Source organism: Crocuta crocuta, unplaced genomic scaffold (assembly GCF_008692635.1).
Source record: "Crocuta crocuta isolate KB4526 unplaced genomic scaffold, BGI_CrCroc_1.0 scaffold127, whole genome shotgun sequence".
Classification (NCBI taxonomy): Eukaryota; Metazoa; Chordata; class Mammalia; order Carnivora; family Hyaenidae; genus Crocuta; species Crocuta crocuta.
Window position 1 is genome coordinate 8009759 of NW_027532008.1, and position 24177 is coordinate 8033935.

Genomic DNA, 24177 nt, shown 5'->3' on the forward strand with positions numbered 1-24177 from the left:
TTCCCTTATTCAGTCCTCACCTTCCTAGTTGTGTGTGCTCACGACAGAAAGAGAGAGAGAATCAATGTTGGTAACCAATGCATCAATAAGAGTCCCCTCTCTGACCCTCCTCACACCCCAGAAGGCAGCATGGCACCTCCACTGTGCCCACCTTGCCCTCGGTATCCGCTTGGATCACAGTTTATATTTCTGTGCATTCGACCTCTTTACACCTCTCTTCCTGTCAGACGGTGAGTTAGCTCCTCAAGGGCAGAGACTGTTTCTTATATATCTTTCTCTTTGCAGTATTTGCCACAGAAAGGATATAAATAAAGGCAGCCAAATACCCGCTGTGGGAGAATGGAAAAATCACTTGGAATCAGACAGACCTGATTTCAAATTCCAGCTCTGCCACAAATTAGCCGTGTGACTTTGGGCAAGTGGCTTTACCTGTCCGAGCTTCGATGTGCTCATTGGTGAGGTGAGGACTAAGTGTGTTCACAGATGTTACACACCTGAGCACAGCTCACGGCAAAGGTCACACACTGTTTCTAGGACCGCCGTGGGAGTTACGGGCCCCGGACTTGGGTCTGAGCTTTGCCACAGTCCTAGGACAAGTCACCAACATCTCTCAAGTCCAGTGCCCTGGTCTGTAAGAAGTGGGGGGACACCCGCTTCACTGAGCTGCTGAGCACCTTAAATTAAAAAAAAGAATCCATGTGAAAGTACTAGGCACACAGTGGGTCTTCAGAGATACATTTTTACCCTGTCTAGACAAACGCATGCCTTTCTCTTTTTACTTTGGAAAATCTCAGAGCCATGCAGGTGGATGGCGCCCGGTGTTCAGGTCTATCCTGAGCCCCAAACAAACTCTAGAAATGGCCACCAGCAGTCTGGCCCAGCCCAGTGGGACCCCCCTATCTGGAGGAGCAAGAAGCCTAAAACCTCAGCTCTCCACGGTACACAGTTCCACGGTGCCCATCTCCTCTCCGGGAGAAAATATCCAGGTCTTTCTATAAAGACAAATCACCCTGTCATCTAAGTGTTGTGAACAATGACAGAGACAGAGCAAAACGTGCACTCCCAAATCAGGATGCTCCGTGATGTCTATAATTAGAAAAGTCACTCAGGACAGGACGGAACAGGAAGGAAAGGAAGGGGTGGGTGCTCCTGTCCTGGGGAGGACAAGGTGGGCTGCAAGGAGGGATGTTGGCCCAGGATGGAATGAAACCCGTTATCGTTTCAGGTGAAGACCGCCATGCTTGAATGTAACTCGGAAGAGCCATCTCTGCCCAGCCCCTGTAAGGCCGGGGCCCGTTGGGTAGACGTCCCCAGGTCTGTGCAAGCATCTCCATGACGTTCTCCAGGCAGCTGTCTCCTTAAGCACGCGTGGAAACCCAGGCTCTTCCAGGTGGTGGGTGTTACCCGGCCTTTACTGGATCTTCTGCGGGCCTATGGACCCAAAGGGGTCAGGTAGCAGCTCCAGGACTGTCCTGACAATGTACGTGCCATCCGGCTTGGTCATGTAGACAGCCCAGTTGGTGCCAAACTGGAAAAGAGGCAAAGCCAGCGTGAGGGAGGCAGCGTGACCAAGGCGTTAGGCCTGACCTGGATTTGAGTCTGGCTCTACCTCTAATGGACCTCTCTGTGCCTCAGTTTTTTCATCTGTAAAATGGGGATGGCAATAATCATACCTGGCCCAGTGAGCTTGAGGAAAGAGCCAGCAAGAGAATGTCTGTTGAGCAGTTAGTGTGGTAGGAACCCCTCCCTAAGGAGAAAGAAAAAAAATGAAGAAGAGAGAAGACTTCAAGGTCACCTAGATATGGGTCCAGCTGCCTACATCCCCCATGTTCTTGTAAACTGAAACAACTTAATCAGACTCCATGTTTATGTGTGTTACCATATATGGGAGACAAAGAAATAGAAAATGTATAAAAAAACTATGCCATATGATGTGGGCGCTCAGTTCTTTTGGTACGAACCCAACTGAGCGGTGCCGGCACGAATAAAGTTCCTTCCTGGAAAGAAAAGCCTCGGTGTCACGACTCTCTGTGCAAGAATCCTACAACATTAGTACAAGTGCTCAGCACCTTGTTGAAGGGCAGTAAGTGATCTGTTCTGTGACGAGAGACTCACCCAGGGCTTCACAGGAACAACATCTAACCCCCAGGCCCGACCACCTCCTGCTGTAACAAACAGCTAATATCTGCTTCCTTATAACACCTTCTCTGCTCTTCACAAGCACGAGCAGTCGCCTGCCTGCCTCACCACACACCAGATGTTGCCCGTGTGTGATTTTGCTTTCTGCCCTCGGAGGTAGATACTATTATTTTTTTTTCTTAAAGTTTGTTTCTTTTTGAGAGGGAAAGTGCAAGTGGGGGAAGGGCAGAGAGAGAGAGGAAAGAGAGAGAATCCCAAACAGGTTCCACACTATCAACGCAGAGCCCGATGCGGGGCTCGAACCCACGAACCGTGAGATCATGACCTGAGCGGAAGTCGGAAGTTTAGCTGACTGGGCCACCCTGGGTAGGCGCTATTTCGTTCCCCATTTTAGGCTTAGCAGGGCAAAACCAGGAAAGTGAACATTTTAGCCCAAATCTGTTTCCCCGTATGTCTCTCCCACTCCCAGGAGCTACCACTTGCTTGCTGTTTGATCTTGGACAAAAGATTAACCCCTTCCCCACCCCGGGGCTAGGGTCTTCATCTGTGAAATGACAGAACTGAAGAACGTACCAGGCAGGAAGACAGCCGTGGGCGATGCAGAGGCCCAGAGATGGTGTCACCAAACTGGGGCTCGGCCTGGCCATCGTGTTGGGAGAATTACAATGGGTGGGAGGCACCTGTATGCAGTGCCTGGCACACAGTAGGTGCTCAGCTAATGGAAGCTATTCTTCCTCATTACCAGGTTTGTTACTGGCAGCTCGCTCTGCAGCCCTGCTCTTCTTCCACGCTTCTGTCTGAATCACTACATTATCACCAGGCACGTCCGTCTTTGGCTTTTTAAAAATGTTTGTTTATATATTTTGAGAGAGAGAGAGCAGGAGAAGGGCAGAGAGAGGGAGAGAGAGAATCCCGAGCAGACTCCACACTGTCAGCAAAGAACCCAACAAGGGGTTTGATCTCATGAACCGTGAGGTCATGATCTGAGCCGAAATCAAGAGTCAGACACTTATCCGACTGAGCCACCCATGAGCCCCTGGCTTTGGTGTTTTAAAAAAAAAATTTTTATGTCATTTTATTTTATTTCAAGGTTTTTTTTGATGTTTATTTTTGAGAGAGAGAAAGAGAACAAGCAGGGGAGGGTCAGAGAGAGAGAGACACACAGCATCTGAAGCAGGCTCCAGGCTCTGAGCTGTCAGAACAGAGCCTGACGTTGGGCTCGAGCTCACAAACCATGAAATCATGACCTGAGCTGAAGTCAGTCGCTTAACTGACTGAGCCACCCGGGCGCCCCTTTTTAAAAATATTTTTTTAAAAATATGTTTATTTATTTCTGAGAGAGAGACACACACACAGCTTGAGCAGGGGAGGGTCAGAGAGAGAGGGAGACACAGAATGCAAAGCAGGCTCCAGGCTCTGAGCTGTCAGCATAGAGCCCGACACAGGGCTCAAACCCACGAACCATAAGATCATGACCTGAGCCGAAGTCGGATGCTTAACCAACTGAGCCACCCAGGCGCCCCTAAAATATTTTTTTAAAGTTCATTGATTTACTTTGAAAGAGACAGAGACAATGCGAGTGGGGGTGGGGCAAAGAGAGAGGGGGCCAGAGAATCCCAAGTAGGCTCTGCGCTGTCAGCACAGAGCCCAACACAGGGCCCAAACCCACAACATCACAAGATCATGACCTGAGCTGAAACCAAGAGTTGGACACTTAACTGACTGAGCCACCCAGGTGCCCCTGGCTTTTTTTTTTTTTTTTTTATTAATGCTTTAAGAAAGGCGATTTTTCTGTTTGGTAGACTCTGCCTGAGGATGCGGATGAAAGTTGAGAGGTGTGACTCTAAGCACCAGGACCCTGGCCCCCAAGCTTCATCTGTAGTTATTTGCAATTTGGTTGCGGTTTGCCTCTCTCTCCTTCAGCTATTTCATCCGCCTTCTCCATTTGCCAACATCTAATCTGTTTAGAGAAAACAGCAACGAGCAACTGGACTAAGCCGGAGCCCTGGGAGCCAGGGAGCTGGCATCCTGATGTGGCTTCCTTCCATGGCCTTGGACTTGACAATGGTGCTGGCAGCCATTTCTGGCCCTCCATTCCCCGCCCCCCACACAAATATGGCGATGACGTCCATATTGTGAACTCAGTGCCTTTTTGGTGGCATTTTCAGCTGAATTTGGGAAGTGAGTTCTGCTACCCGTGTCTAGTTTGCAGGCCTGGCAAGAAGCAGAAAGAAAATGGAGATGTTGGCATTGCTCAACAGATGCTTTGAAAGCCCAAGGCACAGAAGCAAATGAAAGGGGTTGTTACCCCCTCTTCCCCCGGAACTAAACAACCCCAAAGCAGAAGGCCCCGTGCAGCAAGCACCATTATATCTCCTCCGTGGCCGGAAAGAATCTGTCTCGTCAGAGAACCATAACGGCAGGGAGGCGGCTCTGGGGAGGGAGCGTGCACTGTGTGGTCAGCCAGAACTGGCCATGAATGCCAGCTCGCCATCATCGGCTGCGGGTCCCTCAGCAGGTCGCTTTACTTCTCTGAGAAGCGGGGGTAACCACCCACACTTCCCCCATAGGCTGGGGTGGAGATTACAGGAGATGTGATGTCACATCGAAACGCAAGGGCCCTTGGGATTCTCAAGCTGGTGGCTTCAACCTTTTAGGACTCTCAAGGACACAGACCTCTTTGAGAGTGTGTGGAAGCTGACACCCCACCCCTCCCCAAAATGTACACACATAAAAAAAACTTCCACTGCGTCAAGAATAAGAACTCATCAAATCCACCCCCCCCTTTTTTTTGAGAGAGAGAGAGAAAGAAGGGAGGGCATGCAGGGGAGGGTCAGAGGGAGACAGAGACAGAGAGTCTTAAAGCAGGCTCCATGCCCAGCTCAGAGCCAGATGTGGGGCTTGAACTCATGAACTGTGAGATCATGACCTGAGCCCAAATCGAGAGTCAGACGCTTAACTGACTGAGCCACCCAGGCTCCCCGTCATTCAGTCTACTTTAAAAAAAATTTTTTTTTAGTGTTTATTATTTTTGAAAGAGAGTGAGAGACAGACAGCAAGCCGGGGAGGGGCAGAGAAAGAGGGATACAGAGAAAATGAAGCAGGCTCCAGGCTCTGAGATGTCAGCACAGAGCCCAACGCGGGGCTCAAACTCCCGAACCACAAGATCATGACCTGACCCAGAGTTGGATGCTTAACCGACTGAGCCACCCAGGCGCCCCAACCATTGAATCTGCTTTTAACCATTTTTAAGGGTACAGTTCAGTTCCCTTTGTTCTTAGAATACAAAATCCCCTCTGTCCCGTGGCCTATAAGGCCCTGCCCCATCACTCCTCTCTCTGACTCACTGTGTTTGAACCTCTTTAGCCCTCTTACAACTTAATCAAACTCACCAAATGTATGGGCATTAAATTTGCTGGTTCCTTTGCCTGGAAATCTCCTTCTGTAGACCTTTGTCTGCCTCACTGTTTATTATTTATATCTCTGCTCAAATGTTATCCTCAAAGACAGGCCCTCCCTGGCCATCCAAAGCAGTGGTTGGCTGGGGCACCTGGGTGGCTCAGGAGGTTAAGCTTAGGTCATGATCTCATGGTTTGTGAGTTCAATCCCTGCACTGGGCTCTCTGCTGTCAGTGCAGAGCCTGCTTCGGATCCTCTGCCTTTCTCTCTGCCTCTCCTCTACTCTCTCTCTCTCACATACACACACACACTCTCTCTCTCTCGAAAATAAATTTAAAAACATTAAAAAAAAAATAAAGTAGCTGTTGGCAAACTATTTTTCTGTAAAGGGCCAGATAGGAAATATTTTAGGTTCTGCAGGCCACAGGGCTTTGTCAGAACTATTCAGCTCTGCTGTTGTAGGGCCAAAGCAGCTATAGACAAAATGTGAAGAAATGGGTATGGCTGTGTGCCAATAAAACTTTATTTACAAAAGTAAGGGGTGGGGGCCGGATTTGTCCTGGGCCAATGTTTATTGATCTCTGACTCCTTTTTCTGCATTTTCTTTTCCACAGCCCTCATCATTCTCAGAAACGCTGTTTATTTTGCCCCTTATTTGTTGTCTGTCTGTCTCCCGGACTAGTCTACAAACAGTGAGGGGGAGGCCTGGCTTGTCTTTTCACTGCTGTCTCCCCGGGGCTATGTCAGGCCTAGCGCACAGTAGACACTCACTCAAGCAGCTGGCGTATGAAAGAATAATCTCCAGCGATTTATGCAGATGTCAGCCCGCAGGGCGAACGGGACAGTAGCCGTGTGTCCTGGCTGGCTGCCTGGCTTTGCTCCCACGGCCCAGGAAGGCAGGGAGGCACCTAGTTTACATCTTCCAGAAAGGAAAGGTGTTTACCTCTCTCATGACTTGCCTGCAGGCTCCACATGGTGAGATAAAGTCATCTTGCAGGTCACTGCGGGGGGAGGAAGAGAATCGAACATGGATCAGTCTCTCCCAAAGCATGAGGACGATTACCAAAATTCAGGCCCTGAGTTCTAGACCAGCTCCCGATGCAGTCAAGCCCCACCCAGCGGTTTCTGATTCACAGACGCACGGTGTCGCAGAGGCTCAGAAGAAACACGAGGTGGCTTTCCACACTTCTGAGGGGCAAGGCACAGGCAGGCCCGTTGTTTTCTTTAGTGCGTTTGGAAAATGTTTAGGGAGCCCTTGCTGTCGCCCACACTCCAGGGACACGAAGATTAAGAAGAATTTGTCTCTGGCCTTTGGGAAGTGGCGCAGCCCAGGGGACAAATGAGAAAACTAAATGAGTTATCATTTTAAACAAAACGCAATAAGAATGCACAGTGAGAATCCCTGACTGAGCAACGATAGAGAATACTGTGGAGGAGGCGGCATTCGGTCCGGTCCTCAGAGGAAATGCAGAGCTCATAAGTCACCATTAGTGAGCACCTACTGTGTGCCAGGATCTAAACCAGGCACTCGATATACATGATTTCTTAGAATTCTCATGGCAACCTAAGAGTCAGAATGACCATTTTACCTGCAAGAAAACAGGTTCAGTGAAATGAAGTAACTACCAGAGGTGCTAGTCTGAAGCCCCGTGTTTTTCTGTCCTGCAGGCAAAGGAAACAGTATATGCAAAGGCCCTGTGGCGTGAAAAAAATGAAATGTGTGAGTCAAAGAGAAAAATGGGCTCCTCTGCCTCTCAGAATGGAGGCACCTACAGGCAGTCCTCTAGCTCTGAGCAGGACGAAGGGGGAACTGAACAGTAGGAACCGCCGGGCCTGCTGGAGCACCAGAGGCTATGCCAGCCGCCATCATCGCCCTTGCCCTTCTAGACGCACAGCGCTGTGAAACCTCGGCAAGAACACTGGGCTTAAATTCTGGTGTTTGGTCAGCTCCTCCTTTTGCTAAGCATGTGTCACTTTGAGATGTGCCTAGAATGTCCCAGGCATCCAGCGAAACACTGAAATGCATGCTCTCATTTTATTGTATTTTTTTAAAATTTATTTTGAGAGAGACAGAGACAGCACCAGATGGGGAGGGCCAGAGAGGAAAAAGACAGAGAATCCCAGGCAGGCTCCCCACCACCAGGGCGGCACCCGATGCGGGGCTTGAACTCCTTAAACCGCGAGATCGTGACCTGAGCCAAAATCAAGAGTGGGACACTTAACCCCCCGAACCACCCAGGTGCCCCTATTATCCCATTTTGTTTTATTTTTTTAATTTTTTTTTAATGTTTTATTTATTTCTAGGAGAGAGAGAGAGAGAGACAGCGTGAGCAGGGAGGGTCAGAGAGAGAGGGAGTCACAGACTGAAACAGGCTCCAGGCTCTGAGCTGGCAGTCAGCACAGAGCCCGACGCGGGGCTCGAACCCACGAACCGCGAGATCATGACCTAAGCGAAAGTCGGACGCTTAACCGACTAAGCCACCCAGGCGCCCCTTTATTATCCCATTTTAATCGGCAAATATTTATTGGCGCTTTGTGCCAGGCACTGTCAGTGCTGGGGATACAGCAATGAACAAAACAGACAAAGCTCATTGCACTCAGGAGTTTTTCACTAGTGAGAGGAGCCAGACAACCAGAGAGCCAAACAATGAACTATGCATCAAGTGGAGGTGGGCATAGATGGTATGGGTTACAGAAAGCAGCTGAGGGGAGAGACAGCGATGGGAGCTATTTTATAGAATCCTCATGATAACTTGCTGTTATATATGGGATTCAGTCAAAGAAAGGTTCTGCTCCACGGAAAGGTGGGTCCCCTCTGAGCATGCTCCTAGGCTCAGAACAAAAGCCCATGGGGACAGGAGAGGGCGGGGACCCCAGGACGCACACTCAGCCAAAGGAACCCTTGCGATTGCCAGGCTCTGGCTCTGGCTTCCATACGGTCTTTGGAGGCTGGATTCTATGTTATTTTTCTACTTATTCCACACAGAGTGACCACGCTAGACAGGCACAGGAAGGGAAACAAAGTCTAGTCAGAGAACCTCTGCCTTCAGGGCTCTTACTGTCTGGCAGGGGAGATAAAGTCTGCATGTTAATACTGTAACATAGGTGGGCTGTGGTTAAGACCGTGGGACAGGTACTCTGAGTGAAATTCAACCTCCCTTCCATAGCCTGTAAGGCCCTATGTAATCTGGCCCCTGCCAAGATCACCACTTCCTTTCTCAATCTTATGACATGCATGGCCAGCTTCCCAAAGGATAGTTCCCTGGACAAGGTGACCTGTATTAGGGTCTTCAAGGGCATGGGGTGAACATGCATTCCATTGGGAAGTTGGATTTAGCTGAGGCTTCTACCACTAAACGTCACAAGAAACTGCTCCCAGGCAGCTTAGCTCTGAGAGCCACAAGGCAGCCTGATGACACTAGCTGACTCTTGCCTTACATTGCACTTCTCCACGCGGGCACGGTGCTGAGGAGCTTAGGTGAATTAACTCATTTAACCCCCTAACAATTGCATAAGGGAGGGGCTGTTTAGGTATTTTCATTGTCCTCACATTATAGGTTGTGAAAGACATGACCTGACCTGCCAAAGTCACAGACCTAGTAAGTGGCAGAACCAGGATTTGAACCCAGGATCTGTGGACCCTGCCATTGGTAGTTTTGCAACTTGCAAAGGATAAGGTTAAAACAATCATTTTAATGTTTGTTTGTTTTGAGAGAGAGGGAGAACCAGAGCATGAGTGGGGGAGGGGCAGAGAGAAGGAAGCACAGAATCCACAGCAGGCTCGAACCCACAAATGATGAGATCATGACCTGAGCTGAAGTCAGATGCTTAACCGACTGAGCCACCCAGGCGCCCCTAAAACAATAGTTTTACTTTGTTGCATACCCTGTGCTGGGAAATCACTTCCTGCATCCTCACAACAGCCGTGGGTCAGTTTTACTCTCCTCCTTTCTACAGATGAAAAGCTGAGCTAGGCTTCTTGGGCAACAGTCGGGCAGGATTTGAAACTAGGTCTCACTAACCTTGGAGCCAGGGTTTTTAATCATTACTCAACATTCCCTCCGAGAGCTGGGATCAAAAGGCTGGAAGAAGACGCCTCCCAGAAGCCGCCGGGTGCAGGATGCCTACCAGCTCACCAGCCCTGTGCTGGGCTGTGCGGGGCTTGACAGCGTCCCTGCTTTGTGCTGACTGTGGTCACGCGCTGGGGCCATCCTTATCAGACTCGATGGGCTGGAAACTGATCAACTTTGATGGCTGTGCTGGGGCCCGCATGGGACAAGCCTAGCTCCCCATTAGCAAAACCCCAGCCTGGGCTCACACTGTGCGTCCTGGAGATCTCGAAGGGGCTCTCTGAAACCGTTCACACCCCGTCAGTGTTAACAAGGGAGCTGGCACTTTCTGCTCATCCTGTAAACCCCACGCTCTCAATTTAACAAGTCATTAGTGCGATAATGACTACATCTCTGGCTCAGGGATGCCGGTGCAGGCTGAATCCCTGGAGCAGAGCAGTTGGGTGCGAGAAACATGCAGGTTTTATGTAAATAAGGACACTTGCTAATCATCACTAGCAATACCCAGTCCTTTTTTAAAAGTAGATAATGACCAGGAGAAAGGAGCGTTTTAGAACATTCTAAATAGAGGAAGGCCACCGTGCCTTTATCCTTTTGTTGACTTTCGCCTCTTTTTCACACCGAATATCACTGTTTTCTTGGATCAGTTTCGGAATTGAGTTATTCTCTCCCTCTCCCCTTTTAAACAAAGCGTAATCCACATCCTGAGCTCCGCTCATCTGCACAAAATGTTCCCAGCACGGCCTCACTCATCCCTCCCAAAGCCGAAGGGAAGCCAGGACAGACCTCGGTGACAGGGAGGGCTCGAGGAAGCTGGGGCCTTCTCCATACGCGCACCTTGGCTTTAGTTACTCAGGAAAATAACCTTCAATAACCTGGTCCGCCTCCGGGCCAGACTGAGACAAAGTTTTAGGATCTTACAAAGAAACGGGGTTCCTGGGTGGCCCTGTTGCTTGAGTGTCCATGATCTCACATTCCGGGAGTTTGAGCTCTGTGTTGGGCTCTGTGCTGACAGCTCAGAGCCTGGAGCCTGCTTCAGATTCTGTGTCTCCCTCTCTCTCTGCCCCTCCCCTGCTCGTGTTCTGTCTCTCTTTCTCAATAAATAAACATAAAAAAAAATTTTTTTTAATAATAATAAAAAAAGACACGGGAGCTTGTTTCTGTCACACGGTCCCTGCTGGCCATTTACTAGGTCCCTATCTTTCTGCGGCTTGCATTTCTGCCGGCAAGGCTCTAGAGCGCCCCCCACAATGAAGAGGTGCTCCACTCCTAGTACATAACCCATGTGCCTGGATGCGCTGAAAGACCCATACGTGGTCAGCCATGCACCCATTTTCTGGATGGATTAAACATTTCCCATGGCATTTTCCCTGCATCATTAATTTGCTAAGAAAACTCTCAGACAGTGCAAAGGTACACACAAGAGCAATTCTCTATTAAATCAGAAGTGTAACAGGGTCCAAACTAGTAAAAGAGCCCATTTACGTGCTCAAACCTTAAAGCCACTGAGTCGGGGTCCGGGGCCAAAAAGAACTCAGTGAGCATCCCATGAGGGTCGCACATAGGAACTTGGATATTTATGCTGGGGGCATGTGGAACGAGTAGATGAATACTATTATTGTCTGCCAGGACCTGGGCTGGAATCTGATTAGTGCAAACTGTGACCTGGGCTTACCTGGTTGTCACCCCACCAGCTTGTGTTTGTTGTCCTGGTTCTTGGCACTCAGAGGTGAGCAATGCCAAGGGCAGTAGTCAGCTCTCACAGTGAAGGATCCCGGAGCAGCTCAAAGAGAGCAGGGAAGAGTGTTTGATTTCCTGGCACAGTACGGTGCCGTGGAATGAGCGCAGAGGGAGACTTCAGAGATCTAGTTTGGTCCCAGCTTTGCCACTAATTCCCAGGAAAGTTGCTCAACTTCTCTGGGCCTCAGTTTCTTCATCTGTAAAATGGGGGTAGTGGCCAGGGAGTCTATACCAGGTGATTTTCAGGGCGCTCTGGCTTTAAGTTTCTATGCTGCCTTTCTGTTGTATCCTGTGGGCGTTCTGTTGTTGTTTGTACTATTATTAGAGTGAAAACTGCACCTGCCCCTGAGTTAGAGGTGCCTTGGTTGTTTACCTGCTCTGTAGGCTCACTGAGGACACAGTCCATTTTTGACTTAAGTCTTTATCCTCAGCACTCTGTCAAGCCCAACAGAGCCTGGCACGTAGGAAGTACAGAATAAAGGCGTTAGATGAATGAACGCATGAATAACACGTGTGCGATGAGTGATGGTCAACTAGAGGGATGGTTGGAGCGGCAGCCTACCTTTCCCACCACTTACCTAGAGATAGCAATTGCCCTGAACTCTCTGTGCCCTTCTGAGATGGCCTTCTGGATGGCGGTTCGCTCCGCACAGACACCCATTGCGAAGCAGACGTTTTCAATGTTGCACCCTGAGAAGACAGGAGGGGACCCAATGACATTTCCAGCAGAACCACTTCCCATGACAGGTGTTGAGTAAGAGGCTTACACCATCCCAGTGCAGGGAAGGACCGGTTACTCAGAGTGGGCAATCTGACAGGAAGCACTGGGAGACTCTGGGACCCACTGGTGCCACAGCCCTTCCCAGACTAACACCCACCCATGTTACTCACCCAGTGCCTCCATCCTGAAGCACAGCCTGGGGGCAGGAGCAGCAGAGTAGATGAGCCCAGCCCCATCTCCCCAGCAAAAGTCAAGGCCAAGGGAGATACTAAGGTTTAAGAAGATGGGCAGAGCCCCTAGCCCCAGATCTAAGAGACAGAAGATTCCATGATTGGGCATGTGCAACATTTTCAATGCTGTTTACCAGCTATCCGAGTTCAACCGAGTTCCATGTGAGCTGTGTTGCAAAATGAACTGTGAAAACCAACAAACTAACAAACAAGGAACTCCCAAGCTTTGCAAAGGGTGTCTGTGTTTGCACAAGCCCTGGGGCAATCCCAGCCCTCCAATGGGAGGCGTGCTGCTAAGGTGGCATAGTTCACAGGAAGGGAATTCTCCCCAGTGTCCTTCTCAGGAGTGTCCCTGGGGGACAAGGGGCAAAGCCTATTCCCATGACACAAAACATTGGCCTAGTCAGATTGGCTGACTAACAAACTCCCCATTTTCAGGGAGGTAAGGCCGTAAACAAATGGCTGGGATTCCCCCTGACTGTCGAGATGCGGTCTGCATCACTCTTCATAGCTTGCCTTTCTCCCTCAGGCAGAGATATTGTTCCCCAGGATTTATTTTCTTCTTCTTCCTTTAAGTAATACAGGTGACTCATATTCCAATATGGCCGCTCACATGGCCACTCAGCTAGAGACCATATTTCCTAGACTCCTCTGCAGCACAGTATGGCTCTATGACTAAGTTTAGGTCAATGGCATGTGGCCCAAAGTGAGGTAGGAGAGATGTAAATAGATTGAGTGATTGTCCTTTACTTCCTTTCTTTTACCCTCTACAGGCTGGGATGAGGTGCGACAGCTCTGACCGTGTGGTTTATGATCATAGGGAAGGAGAAGAAACAAGAGAGGAGGCACCCTGGTCCAGCTCATGGATGGAGCAGACTTGAGATGCCTATTTGCCTTGGCGCAACTGCCTACTCTGAGTTGTCATGTGAGAGAAGAGAATTCTGTCACATTGGACTCACTGTATCGTGGGATTTTTGTTACAGCAGCTTTACCTGGATCTAAGTGATAGAGAAATCTGTACTGAGAGTGAGACGCAGCTTTAACACAAAACATCTAAAACACATGGACTTGGTTTTGCTGTCGGGCAATACAGACGCGAGGTGGAGAGCTGCTGGCCTTGTTACTCTGTGGCAGAGGGTTTGGTAAAGCCCCTCCCTGTAATGACCTGGAGGGTGGATTGTGTTACTTATTGTCGACCATTAGGATCTTTCTACCTGACAACGGGAATTGGGAATTGGCCCGTTGGCAAAGTCTGACGAAGGGTGTCACCTTCTCACTCAGTCTATTGTTTCAAGGCCTCAAGGCAGCCACCATCAAAATGACCCAGCAGGGATGGGCCAGGTAGGGAAGCTAGTCAGTAAAAAAAGAGCAGTTCGCAGGCTTAAGAACTATGCCAAGAAAGGATCTCTGGGTGTGGTACTCCTGTATCGAAGCAAATAGGCCAGAAGGTTTCTAAGTTTGGGATAGAATTGGCTAGCCAGAGAAGTCAAAAGTCTGCCCTGTTAAACCTTGTGCTTGTCCAATCCCTAAAGAAATCCCTGGGTCCCCCAAGCCCCACCATCAGAAGTGAGCCGACAGAGCTGTGTGCCCCCAAGGAGGTCACTCTCTCCAAAACCCACTTCAGATGTGTGGCCAACGATAGGATGATCAAGGAAGAAGCTTCCAGAGGGCAAAGCCTGGGGCCCCAGTGGACACTGGGCAGGGGGTTGCCGCCAGGGCAGAAAGGGAAGATAGAGTTCATCCCAGGGCGGGGAGTCTTCTCACTTCTTGCCTGGCAGGTTTGATAACTGCACAGACCGGCGGCCACCATGTGCGTCCTCTTCTTCTCTTCCTGTTGGGAAATTTGGTGACTGTTATTCTGTCCTACTCTTTCCTGTTCCCACTCCACACTGAATACTGTGGGANAGCAGCTTTGATAACTGCACAGACCGGCGGCCACCATGTGCGTCCTCTTCTCTTCCTGTTGGGAAATTTGGTGACTGTTATTCTGTCCTACTCTTTCCTGTTCCCACTCCACACTGAATACTGTGGGAGTGTGAACTGAGGTGCGGTGATTACCCTTTAGTTTTGGGGAAGGAGACGGGTCCGCCTCCAGGTCCTGCTCTTAGAGCTGGATGCAGTGACTGGGTGGGACTTCGGGCTGCCTCTCTTGGAAAGGTGATAAGTGGGTCCTACATGTTGAAGGAAGGGTGTACAGAGACTTACAGGCCACAGGCAGTTCTGTGACAAAGACTAACTGCTCCCATGGTTCGCTTTCCCACTAGAAGCCACTGGAGTTAGTAGGGCACACGACTACCCAGCTGGAGACCACATTTCCCAGCCTCCCCGGAAGCTTCATGTAGTCTTGTAGTTTTAGCCAATAAGATATGAATGGCAGTAATGGGTACAACTTCCAGATGGCATTTTTGTGGGGACATTGCTTGCTCCCCCCTTCATCTTTCCCTTTCCCAGTGGCTGGAACACGGATGTGTCCCAGTTTCCAATACGTGGATGTGGACACCACTCTAAGGATGGCAGGACAGCAAGACAGAAGGAATGTGATCTCCTGAACAACTGTGTGGAACACAGCAGAGCACAACAGTCCATCTGCCCACGACTGCAGCCCCTCCCCCCCCCCCCCCCGCGGCGGNAAGAGGTAAGCAGCCATCTTGTTCTAGTCACTATCTATCTATGTTTGTTTCATCACCTTCGACTCTTCCTTACCTATAGGACTCCCTTTTTCTAAGCGATCATGCAGGATTTGGTTTCTCTTGAATTCACCAAATTTGGAAACGGTTTGGTCATTATCTCCTTATATATTTTCCCTACAAAAGTTTCTGTCCCTGCATTATTTACATGGGCGTTGTTTGGAAGGGTTCGATGAATCATTCGATCCATTAAACAACATCATGGTTCTCAGGATCACAGGCATTCGTGTCCGACGGAGGGGAATGGGTGTCCCTAGACGGCCTGCCACACCCTGCCATTCCCTGGGCTGGGTACCTCTGCTGCCAGTGTCCTGCTAGGGCAGGGTCAAAGTGTTTGCTAACAGTTGTGCATAGAATGGCTGTGTGGTGTTAGGTGGGAACAGGTTTGGCCCTCCACTTTTGGGAAGAAGGACGGGTAGATGACAGGGAGTATCTATTGTTTTGACAGTGTAGCACCTTTCTCCTTCCCGGCCCCAGGGAATGACCCTCACCTACGTTCTCAACACTATTATTACAAACTCTCAACACTATTACAAACGGAAGCTGCCATCTTTTTCTCATATGACTTTTTTACTGGCCTAAGGATGAGGGCCTGACCTGCACTGGGCCAATCAGAGTTGGAGCACCTAACTCACTGGGCCAATCAGAGCCGGGCACTCTGGGTCAGGGTCGTCTGTGCCAGAGACTTAGACCGTGGCCTCGAGCTCTGCTGGTGGCCTGGTTTCGTTCGTTGCGGAGGAGACCATTAGGAGACAATGAAATGGACACGCGGAAGAATGGATGAAAGATGAAATGAGGGAGGACCGGAAAAGAGTCTGGCACCGTTGCCCCCGAGGCCCTGGCTACACGCCAGCTCTCCCCACACTTTTAGGAGCCAGTACACCCTCCTTTTGTCTAAAATAGTTTGCAGGCCATAGATTATGTCGTTGATAACCACACAGAAGTTAGTTAATGCAGCTGCAATAAGGGACAAAGAGCGAGGAAGCTGCAACCCTGAAAGCAATGCTTGGCATTTACTGAAGCCACGTTTTTGACTTTGGCCAAGCCTTGTTCACATTCCGATGTGAGTTCCTACAGCCGGGGATAACCGGCCCTCTCTCAGGGTTGATGAAAATTAAATGAATAGCCTCTTTACTCCCCACCAAGTCTCCCCGGCCAGGTTCCTGATGTCTGTCTGAAATGACTTCCTTTAAGCATGCCCTTGCCTGCCCTCCTCACTGTTGCTGACTTTGGCCTGGCTGCATTTGACTTCTGCCTCTCCCAGAGTAAGATCCTTGCTAACTTTATCCCCTGCACTTCATACCCTGTCTGGCAACCATCCCAGCCCTGCTTTGTCCCTGACTCAGGGGCACTACCCTATTAAATGTGAGTCACATAAATCTTGGGTTTCAGCAGAAGGCTTGTCCCTCAGGACAATTGCCTGTGGCCGCCTTTGAAATTCAGAATGGCCTCATCAAGAGAAATGTCCCTTAACTGTGTGTGACAGTTACAAAGGGCCAGAGCCCACTCACACACCCCACTGCCCAAACAGAGTTTTGCAGAAAGAGCCCCTGGGGTCTGTTCTGCCCTGGGACCCTTTGCCCCACAGGCCTGACAATTTGGGCTAGAGACTAAAACCTCAAGACTCAGCATCCTCATTTGTAAAATGGAAGCTCAGGGAACTTGAGTGAGGATGAGTTAGACCATGCAGGTGAAGCAATTAGGGCCAAGCGGGGCACAGAGGAAGCGTTCAGCCGTGGCCCACTGCTCCTATTAATGGCACAAAAGTTCAGGTTCGGGGGGTGGTAGGCCTGTGTGGTTCAACTTCTACTCCTTCTGGATAAGGTGTGACAGTGGCCCTGCCTCTGTCCTTCAGGCCCTTTGAACTTCTTTCTGTGACTACAAGGTCCTACATAATCTGGGGCCAACCTGCCTACCTCCTGGACTTCATCTCCTTTCACTCTTGAAGCCCACGGGCCTTCCGGCTGTTCTCCAAGGATGCCAAGCACCCTCCTGGCATATGGCATTCGCTCTGGCTGTTCCCACTGCCTGCAACTCTTTTCCCTTACTTGCCTGTGGTTCACCCTAGTCCTGTCTCTGCTCAGATGTCCCCTCCTCAGAAAGGCCTGCGGTGGTCGCCCTATCTCGGATCCTTTCTTCCCCGCACGGCCTCCAACCCTCTCGATTCATTTCCCCTGCTTTAATTTCACCACAGCCCTTGACACTTTCCCGAAATAAATATCTTTGTCTAATTCTGAAGTCACAGTGTAAATGTCCCCAGGGCAGGACTCCTTGGTGCAGAATGCCCAGCGCCTGGAGCAATGAGGCCCACGAGGCTCTCCATTACTTATTATCCAATGAGTGGAATTTCCCACTTTGGTGGGTACCAAGGTACAAAGGAATCATTCCATTTGGGGCCTCCAGCAAGTTTAAGTGGAATGTCCTCCTCTTGTTCAAAAAGAGAAAAAGAAAAAAGGGGAAGAAAGGGCTCCAGCATGTACTGTGATCCTTTTACTTCCCTCAGCACAGAAAATAGGTTGTCATCTATCCAGGCAAAGCAATGTCATCACCAGAGTGGCCTTCACTTACTCTGAAACACACACGCGAGACGGGCTGGCCTGGCGCCAAGTTAGGAATTCGTAACTGTAAGGCTGGACCAAATAATACTAGGATGATAGGCCTGTTGTTACTTCTTTTCTTTCATGGTTTTTCTTTTATCTGCTGGGCACTCCGTGGAACACGTCTATCTGTATTATGTCGTTGACCCTTTTGACAGCTCCGTAGGGCAGAGGCTGTTATAACCCCATTTTAGAGATGGTGCAGGCTGAGGCTGCTGGCAGGCAGCCTGGACTCACACCCTGTCCTTTTTCTCTATGGCATTTCAGTGAGGAGGTGTGTTAGAGTGGGTTTGGTGCTCCAGGCAGGGCGAGGGTCAGATGTTATCAAGCCATCAGCAAGGAAAGAAGTTCACAAAGAGGTAGTTTCGGCCTGGCCACCGGGAGAAAAGAGCAGTGCTCAAAAGCACTGACCGACTCCTGACTCCTGACGGATCTTAATACAGTTAGGGCGGTCCTTGTCACACACAGCCGGCGTCAGCATCTTCTGGACAACTACTTAAAAGAGATTTCTCAGGCTCCTGGATGGCTCAGTCAGTTAAGCGTCCAACTCTTGGTTTCTGTTCGGGGGAGCCCTGTGTTGGGCTCCGAGCTGACAGTGTGGATCCTGCCTGGGAGTCTCTCTCTCTCTCTCTCTCTCTCTCTCACTCTCTCTCTCTGCCCTCCTCTGAGTGTGCACTCTCTCTCTCAAAAATTTTTTTCTCAACCTAATGCCTTACTCCTGGAGTTTCTGCTTCAGTAGGTCTGGGTCAGACCCCAAGAATTCACATTTCCAGCAAGGTCCCAGGAGGTGCTGAGGCCCCAGGTCTGGGACCATAGTTGAGAATCACTGAACCAGAGAAATGTCATGTCCTTGTGCTTGAGGCAATACTACACTCTTCCCATGTTCCTACCTCCCTGCCCACGGCACAGGCAACACACAGAGTCACATATGAATTATATTCTAACTCAACTACGGAGTCCAGGGGTCTGAGTGAAGCTCATCTTTGTAAAGAGCTGTTTTTTGAGTGACAGTGATGTGGACCAATGGATGAGCTGGGGGGACAGGTGTGGCGGGTGTAAGGAGGGCTGGAAGGACAGGAAGCCAGTTAGAGACACCTGCTTTGGCTCACCAGGAAGTGCTATGAGGGGTGGGGGGTGGGCAGGGTGCTTGGAGAGCAGTCCTGGAGGAGAAGGGGAGCCCAGGGAGAGAATCAGGAGGCCAGCGGCTGGCCTAAGGGAAGACGATGAAGGACCACATTTAAAGGTTAAAGCCAAGACAGGCAGCATTTAGCGATTAACCAGGACATCTTTAAGAATCTTTTTAGAAATGCAATTTGTTCCTCTCAGAATTCATTACAGCTGATCCAGTAAAGTGGCTTGTCCCCCAAATGGCGAAAGGGCATATTGAGTGTGAAAGCCCTCTAGGGAGAAGGACTGAGGGAGATAGACCAGTGCCCGGACAAACTTGCCCATCCGTTGGGTGGTGCCAGGAAAGGGTGGTCTCCAGGACTCTCCTCTGCCACCGCCTATCTGGCATTGTGCAAACACCGGCTGCCCCTGCTGTCCGCCTGCTGCTCCATCTCTTCTCTCTGTGTCCCCCCCGCACAGCTCTTCCTTCCCCCATGGGCTCCTCCTCTCCCCAAAGCTCTCCCACAGCAATCACAGAAGGTAACTGTTGGGATCGATCACCATCCTGGTGGCCCATCCTGGGCGGGGGGGGCGGGCACAAGGCCCTGGTCAGCATCGAGGGGAAATGATCATTATTACAAGATGGTGACAGCAAGGCTGTCAGACCTGCTTTTGAATTGAATGAGACACCAGTGGCCTCGGAGGAGGGAAACTCCCCACAGGCTGGGCTTTGGTGCAGCTGGAGAAAGTCACGGAACTGGGCAGATCTGTCGCACGATCAGATATAGACTCACAGCATCTAAATCCGGCCGCGCCCTCTCTGCCTCCTAATCTGCCTCCTAATTCACCCCATCGTGCCCTGTCAGGTCTCCTCTGACTGTTCTAGGTCCCCTCCTCTCCAGGCCCTGCCTTACTACCATCTGCCCTCCCTTTCCATCTACAGAAGGGATTCTGGCTAATGCCCTCCACTTGTCCCCGTCTCTCAACACACTTTCTCTGTCCCTGTCTGCACGTGCACCCTGTGGCAACGGGGCAGTAGGAAGAGCGTGGCCTCAGTTATCTCATTCATAGAGGGTGCCTTTGGCATTTGCTTTGGCACCTCCACACTCCTTCCTGTGGTAACAGACCAACCCAGCCCCCACTGGGAAGGGATGTGCGCTGGGCCAATCACACTCCTCTATCAGGACAACAGTGATTGGCCCGGGGATGTGCATGTGATTGGAGACAGACCAATAAGAGCTCTTCCCTGGAGTTTTTCCATCTCCCGCTAGTGGAGGAGAGTTCTTTCCTCTCTGCTTTTGAGGCTGTAAGAATATGAACCAGAGGCTGCCCGCACTCATGTCCCCTGATGCCTGGAAAAAGCCCATCTACAGGATTAGAGAAAGAAGCAAGCACCCAGAAGGATAAAGAAGGGCATGGTGACATCTGAGTTCCTGGATCCAGCTCTCCTTGGGATACTATCTACACTTGCTCATTATGGTTCTGGTTGGGTTCTGTCACTTACAACTGAAAGTGCTCTAATGCATGTGACACTCATTGTCTCTCTTCAGGTGGTGGCTGTGAGATGACAAGAGATCTTCCATACCAAGTGCTTAGTGAATGATCAATGCGTTGTAGCTATTACTATTGCAGTCAGTCCCTGCCCAGGATGCCCTCAGCACCATCCAGTTCTGCCTCCAGCTCCACACCTTGGTCATGCCTCCTCGTTCCCCCGGTCTACCTGGCTCAAGCTCTAGAATGATATTCCTTTCCTGCATTCTACACCGCTCATCCCAAGCCCAGTCCATTTGTCCCATACAATTTTTCTCAGGTCCTTCCTTCCTCTTTGTTCCACTGGGCACTGTCCTAGTCTGACTCATTCATTCATACATTCAACAAACCTCAGCTGAGGACATCTTACAGGCTGGGCGATGTGTCGGTCCCGTGGATGATCAGTAAAATAAGACAGACACCCTCCCCCTGACACTCTGTCCTCTGTCTTGGCCTCCTTGAGTACCTGTCAGACCAAATGTCCTTGAATTCTGTTTTCATGTTATTCTTCTTCTTCTTCTTCGCATTCCTGGTTCCCTACTTCCTACTTCATCAAATCTCAATGTCAAATGCTTGCCCTTCACAAGTCATCCACAATCTGCCTCGAAATAGTAATAATATAATTATACCTTTAATAGTAGAAGGAGGAGAAACAGCCACTATTTGTGACATCCTTCTTGTGGGCAGAAACTGTGCGAAGCACTTGATAGGCACCAAATTGCTGAAAGCCTCACAACCTGAGAGTCCACAGCTGATCAGCACAGGCACCAACCAACAGGGAAGACCCTGGGGCCGTGCCAGGCTCAGCAAACCAGCTCTGTTTATGGCCATCCTGAAAGGTGGGCACAACAGCCTCTGCTTAACACATGTGTAAGGCACGTTTGGGTGACAGATTTGTTGCCTGGCGTCACACAGCTGATGAAGGCCAGCACTGGGATTCAAACCCAGGAGCCCCCAAGTCCAGGGCGTTCACCCCATCCCAAGGGGCCTCCCTAAATCCCCACTGCACAACCAGGTTCTTCCCTGCGACTTAAATAGACCACATTCCCGCTCACCCCATTCATTCACTCCTTCAGTCATCAGCTGAGGCTTCCCTTTTGAAACATGCCCTGTATAAGAGGAGGGACCTCCATAGGGGGAGAGACTGTCATTTCTGCTCCTTGCAATGATATCCGGGGTACTTGGCCCATTACCTAGCTTATCACAGTACTTATCAAATATTTGCTGAGTGAATGAATTCACACAAAGGGGCACTGGAAAGAATTAATGGCCAATTCAATGTTCAAGATGCTGGAGCCATGGGGCAATGTGGGCTGTGGTGTTGTTTGTGGTGGTGGTTAATGTTTAATACTCATCTGAGCCATCAGGGTTTGCAGCTTGATGCAAACTGAGCCTTGCAGGGTTGTAAGTGTTAATGGACATTCCTCAGCACCCTTTCACGTCTAGCACTGACTTCAAGGTTACTTCCGCTCAAAAATGTTTAAGACTCAGATAACTTGAGAAACCAGAAAGAACCTCAAAGGTAAGAGATAACTTGAACAGCAAGAAGGGGGTCCATACAAGATGGGGGGGGTGCTCCCCGCCAGACTCACAGCTGAGTGGCAGTGGGGGTGAGTGGCTCATAACTGGCTTCAGGCTACTGGGGGTCACCCATTGGATGCACACATGTGAACTTCTTTTCCTTCTTGCCAAACAGAGGCAGATTCTGGGCAGCAGGGCTGGGTGTCCCCATCTGGCCACTGTGCCAATTCTCATCTGCCCCCAGAGAGATGGAGAGGGGCATGGCTTCCCTGCCACTTCCTCACTGCGTTTCCCCACTGTTTTGAATGAAAATGCCTCCCAGCTTAGCGAAAACAAGTCTGAACTTTTGTTCTGAGTGAGCTTTTCTATAAAACCAACAAACCAAAGAAAAGGAGCTTAGGAACACATTAGCGCTGACTCCAATCCCCACCCTCCCCAGGCGGGCACTCACTGCTGGTCACCCAAACTTCGATGGCTTCCTCCTTCCTCCAAGACCCTCTGTCCTCTGAACTCCTCCCCTAACAAGTCACCGGGGCCGTGGGCCATCGGTTCCTCATTTTTCTTTCCTAGCACAGCAGTCGATGGGAAGAAAGCAGGCTTTGGGGGGAATCTCAGCCCTGGGTTCCCCCACCAGTGCCCGGTGCGACCTTGACCAAGTCGTCTCACCTCTCTGGTCCTCAGTTTCTTCACTGAAAAGTGGGCATAACGCGGAGGTCAGCAGGTGCGAGGGGAGGACTTGCTGATAAAACCCGTGGAAGCCTTAGCGGGGTGCCACGAAGACGGGCGGGGGTCAGAAAGTCAACCTGCTCCCTCCCAGCACGGAGTTACGGTCTCCCCTTTCCAACTTCCCTCCCCGTCCCACCTCTGGCTTCCCAGTCCTCTAAGCATTGGACGTCGCTGCGTCCGAGCAGCACCTGCGTCCCCGCGGTCCGGGACAGCAGGTAGGGCAGGGGCGAGTGGCAGCGTCCCTGGGGTGTCCTCCTACGACCCCCTGCCCGGGGCGCCGCCCTTACCGGAGAAGATCCTCCCGTCCCGAGTGAGGAGCGCGGCCCCCACGCGGAAGTGACTGTAGGGGCAGTAAGCGGACTTCTTGGCCTCCCGGCAGGAGAGCAGCAGCCGCTGGACGAGCTCGGGCTCCAGGGCGCAGTCGGGAAGCTCCTGGGCCATGTCTGTGCCCCAGGGCGGCGGAAGCGCGGAAGCCGATTCTTCGCTGCCAGCTGGCCAGGCCCGCGCGACGCTGGCTCCTCCCCCGGCGCGTGTGAGGGCGGGGCGCTGGGCGGGGCCTGGAGAGGGACCGCCCACCCCGCTCCCAGCTCCTACCCCGCTCCAGCTCCGCCGAAGGTTGGGGTCGGTGGGTGTGGTGCGGCGGCCCAGCGTGGAAGGGTGCGACTGCGCGCACGCACCCGTGCTCACCCTCTCCCCTGGGGGCCATTCTCGCTGCTGACACACTGAGGGGCCAGTGGGACGGGACATGGGTGCCCCTGTGTAGGGGGCCACTGTGGACACACACTTCTCAGGAAAGAGGCTGTTGGGGATCAGTGTAAGTCCTGGGGTGTCCAAGCTCCAAGGGTTGCAATGCTCCTGTTTGTTGAATGACTCTCTCCTTCACTGGGGGATGTGATGAGGCTGAAAGGGCAGAGCCGGGGCAGCCACTCTGGCTCTGTGAGGCAGATTGTGAGATAAAGCAATAGGACCAAGGTGCTGTTTTCACCCATTTTCCTTCCAACTCTGGTCTGAGCCCAGAATTTAAAATTTTTTTTTTAATGTTTTATTTATTTCTAGGAGAGAGAGAGAGACGGCGTGAGCAGGGGAGGGTCAGAGAGAGAGGGAGTCACAGACGGAAACAGGCTCCAGGCTCTGAGCTGGCAGTCAGCACAGAGCCCGACGCGGGGCTCGAACCCACGAACCGCGAGATCAAGACCTAAGCGAAAGTCGGACGCTTAACCGACTAAGCCACCCAGGCGCCCCTGAGCCCAGAATTTAAAAGGATCTCAGCTGGAGGCAACCTTTGAGGTCGTCTACCCATGCTTCCTCATTTTTTTTTGTTGGCAAAATGAACATTGGGTTGGTGGCCAAAGAAATGGGTTTGCATACTGACACCACCACTTTCCACACGTAGAACCACTGGCCGGTTCTTTGACCACTCTGAGCCAGTTGCCTCGTTGCTACAGCAGGGATAGTGATCATCTCTGTTCTACAACCTCAGATTATAGAAGAGCTTGAGCTTTGGAGTTTAGTAGACTTAAAATTGATGTCCAGCTCTCCCATTTATTAACCATATGACCTTAGGAAATCAATAATCACCTCTCTCTGCAGCCTGTTTCCTCATTTGTACAGTGGGTGCACTAACAGCATCTTGCACAGTTGTTATGAGGATCAAAGGAGATAATGTGTGTACAGTGAGCATGGTTAGAGGGTCCTGTGACATCATGACAGT

General features: G+C 50.8%; 1 protein-coding gene across 1 annotated transcript; it reads right to left on the minus strand.

Moving 5' to 3' along the window:
• Nucleotides 1–1067: 1067 nt before the first annotated feature.
• Nucleotides 1068–22945, minus strand: CDA (cytidine deaminase). Its single transcript, XM_077775735.1, has 4 exons — nucleotides 22754–22945; nucleotides 11926–12037; nucleotides 6481–6538; nucleotides 1068–1528 (listed from the first exon to the last, which is right to left on the minus strand). Exons 1-4 carry the CDS (start codon nucleotides 22905–22907, stop codon nucleotides 1412–1414), a joined length of 441 nt encoding a protein of 146 aa, XP_077631861.1. The 5' UTR covers nucleotides 22908–22945; the 3' UTR covers nucleotides 1068–1411.
• Nucleotides 22946–24177: the final 1232 nt, after the last annotated feature.

Bases quoted from the DNA above. Each gene is read 5' to 3' on its own strand.
- CDA (XM_077775735.1), bottom strand. From the start codon at position 22,907: ATGGCCCAGGAGCTTCCCGACTGCGCCCTGGAGCCCGAGCTCGTCCAG. The intron at 12,038-22,753 runs GTAAGGGCGGCG...CTGTCTTCTCAG, and splicing joins GGACGGGAGGATCTTCTCCG to GGTGCAACATTGAAAACGTC. The intron at 6,539-11,925 runs GTAAGTGGTGGG...CTCCCCCCGCAG, and splicing joins AGGGCAATTGCTATCTCTAG to TGACCTGCAAGATGACTTTA.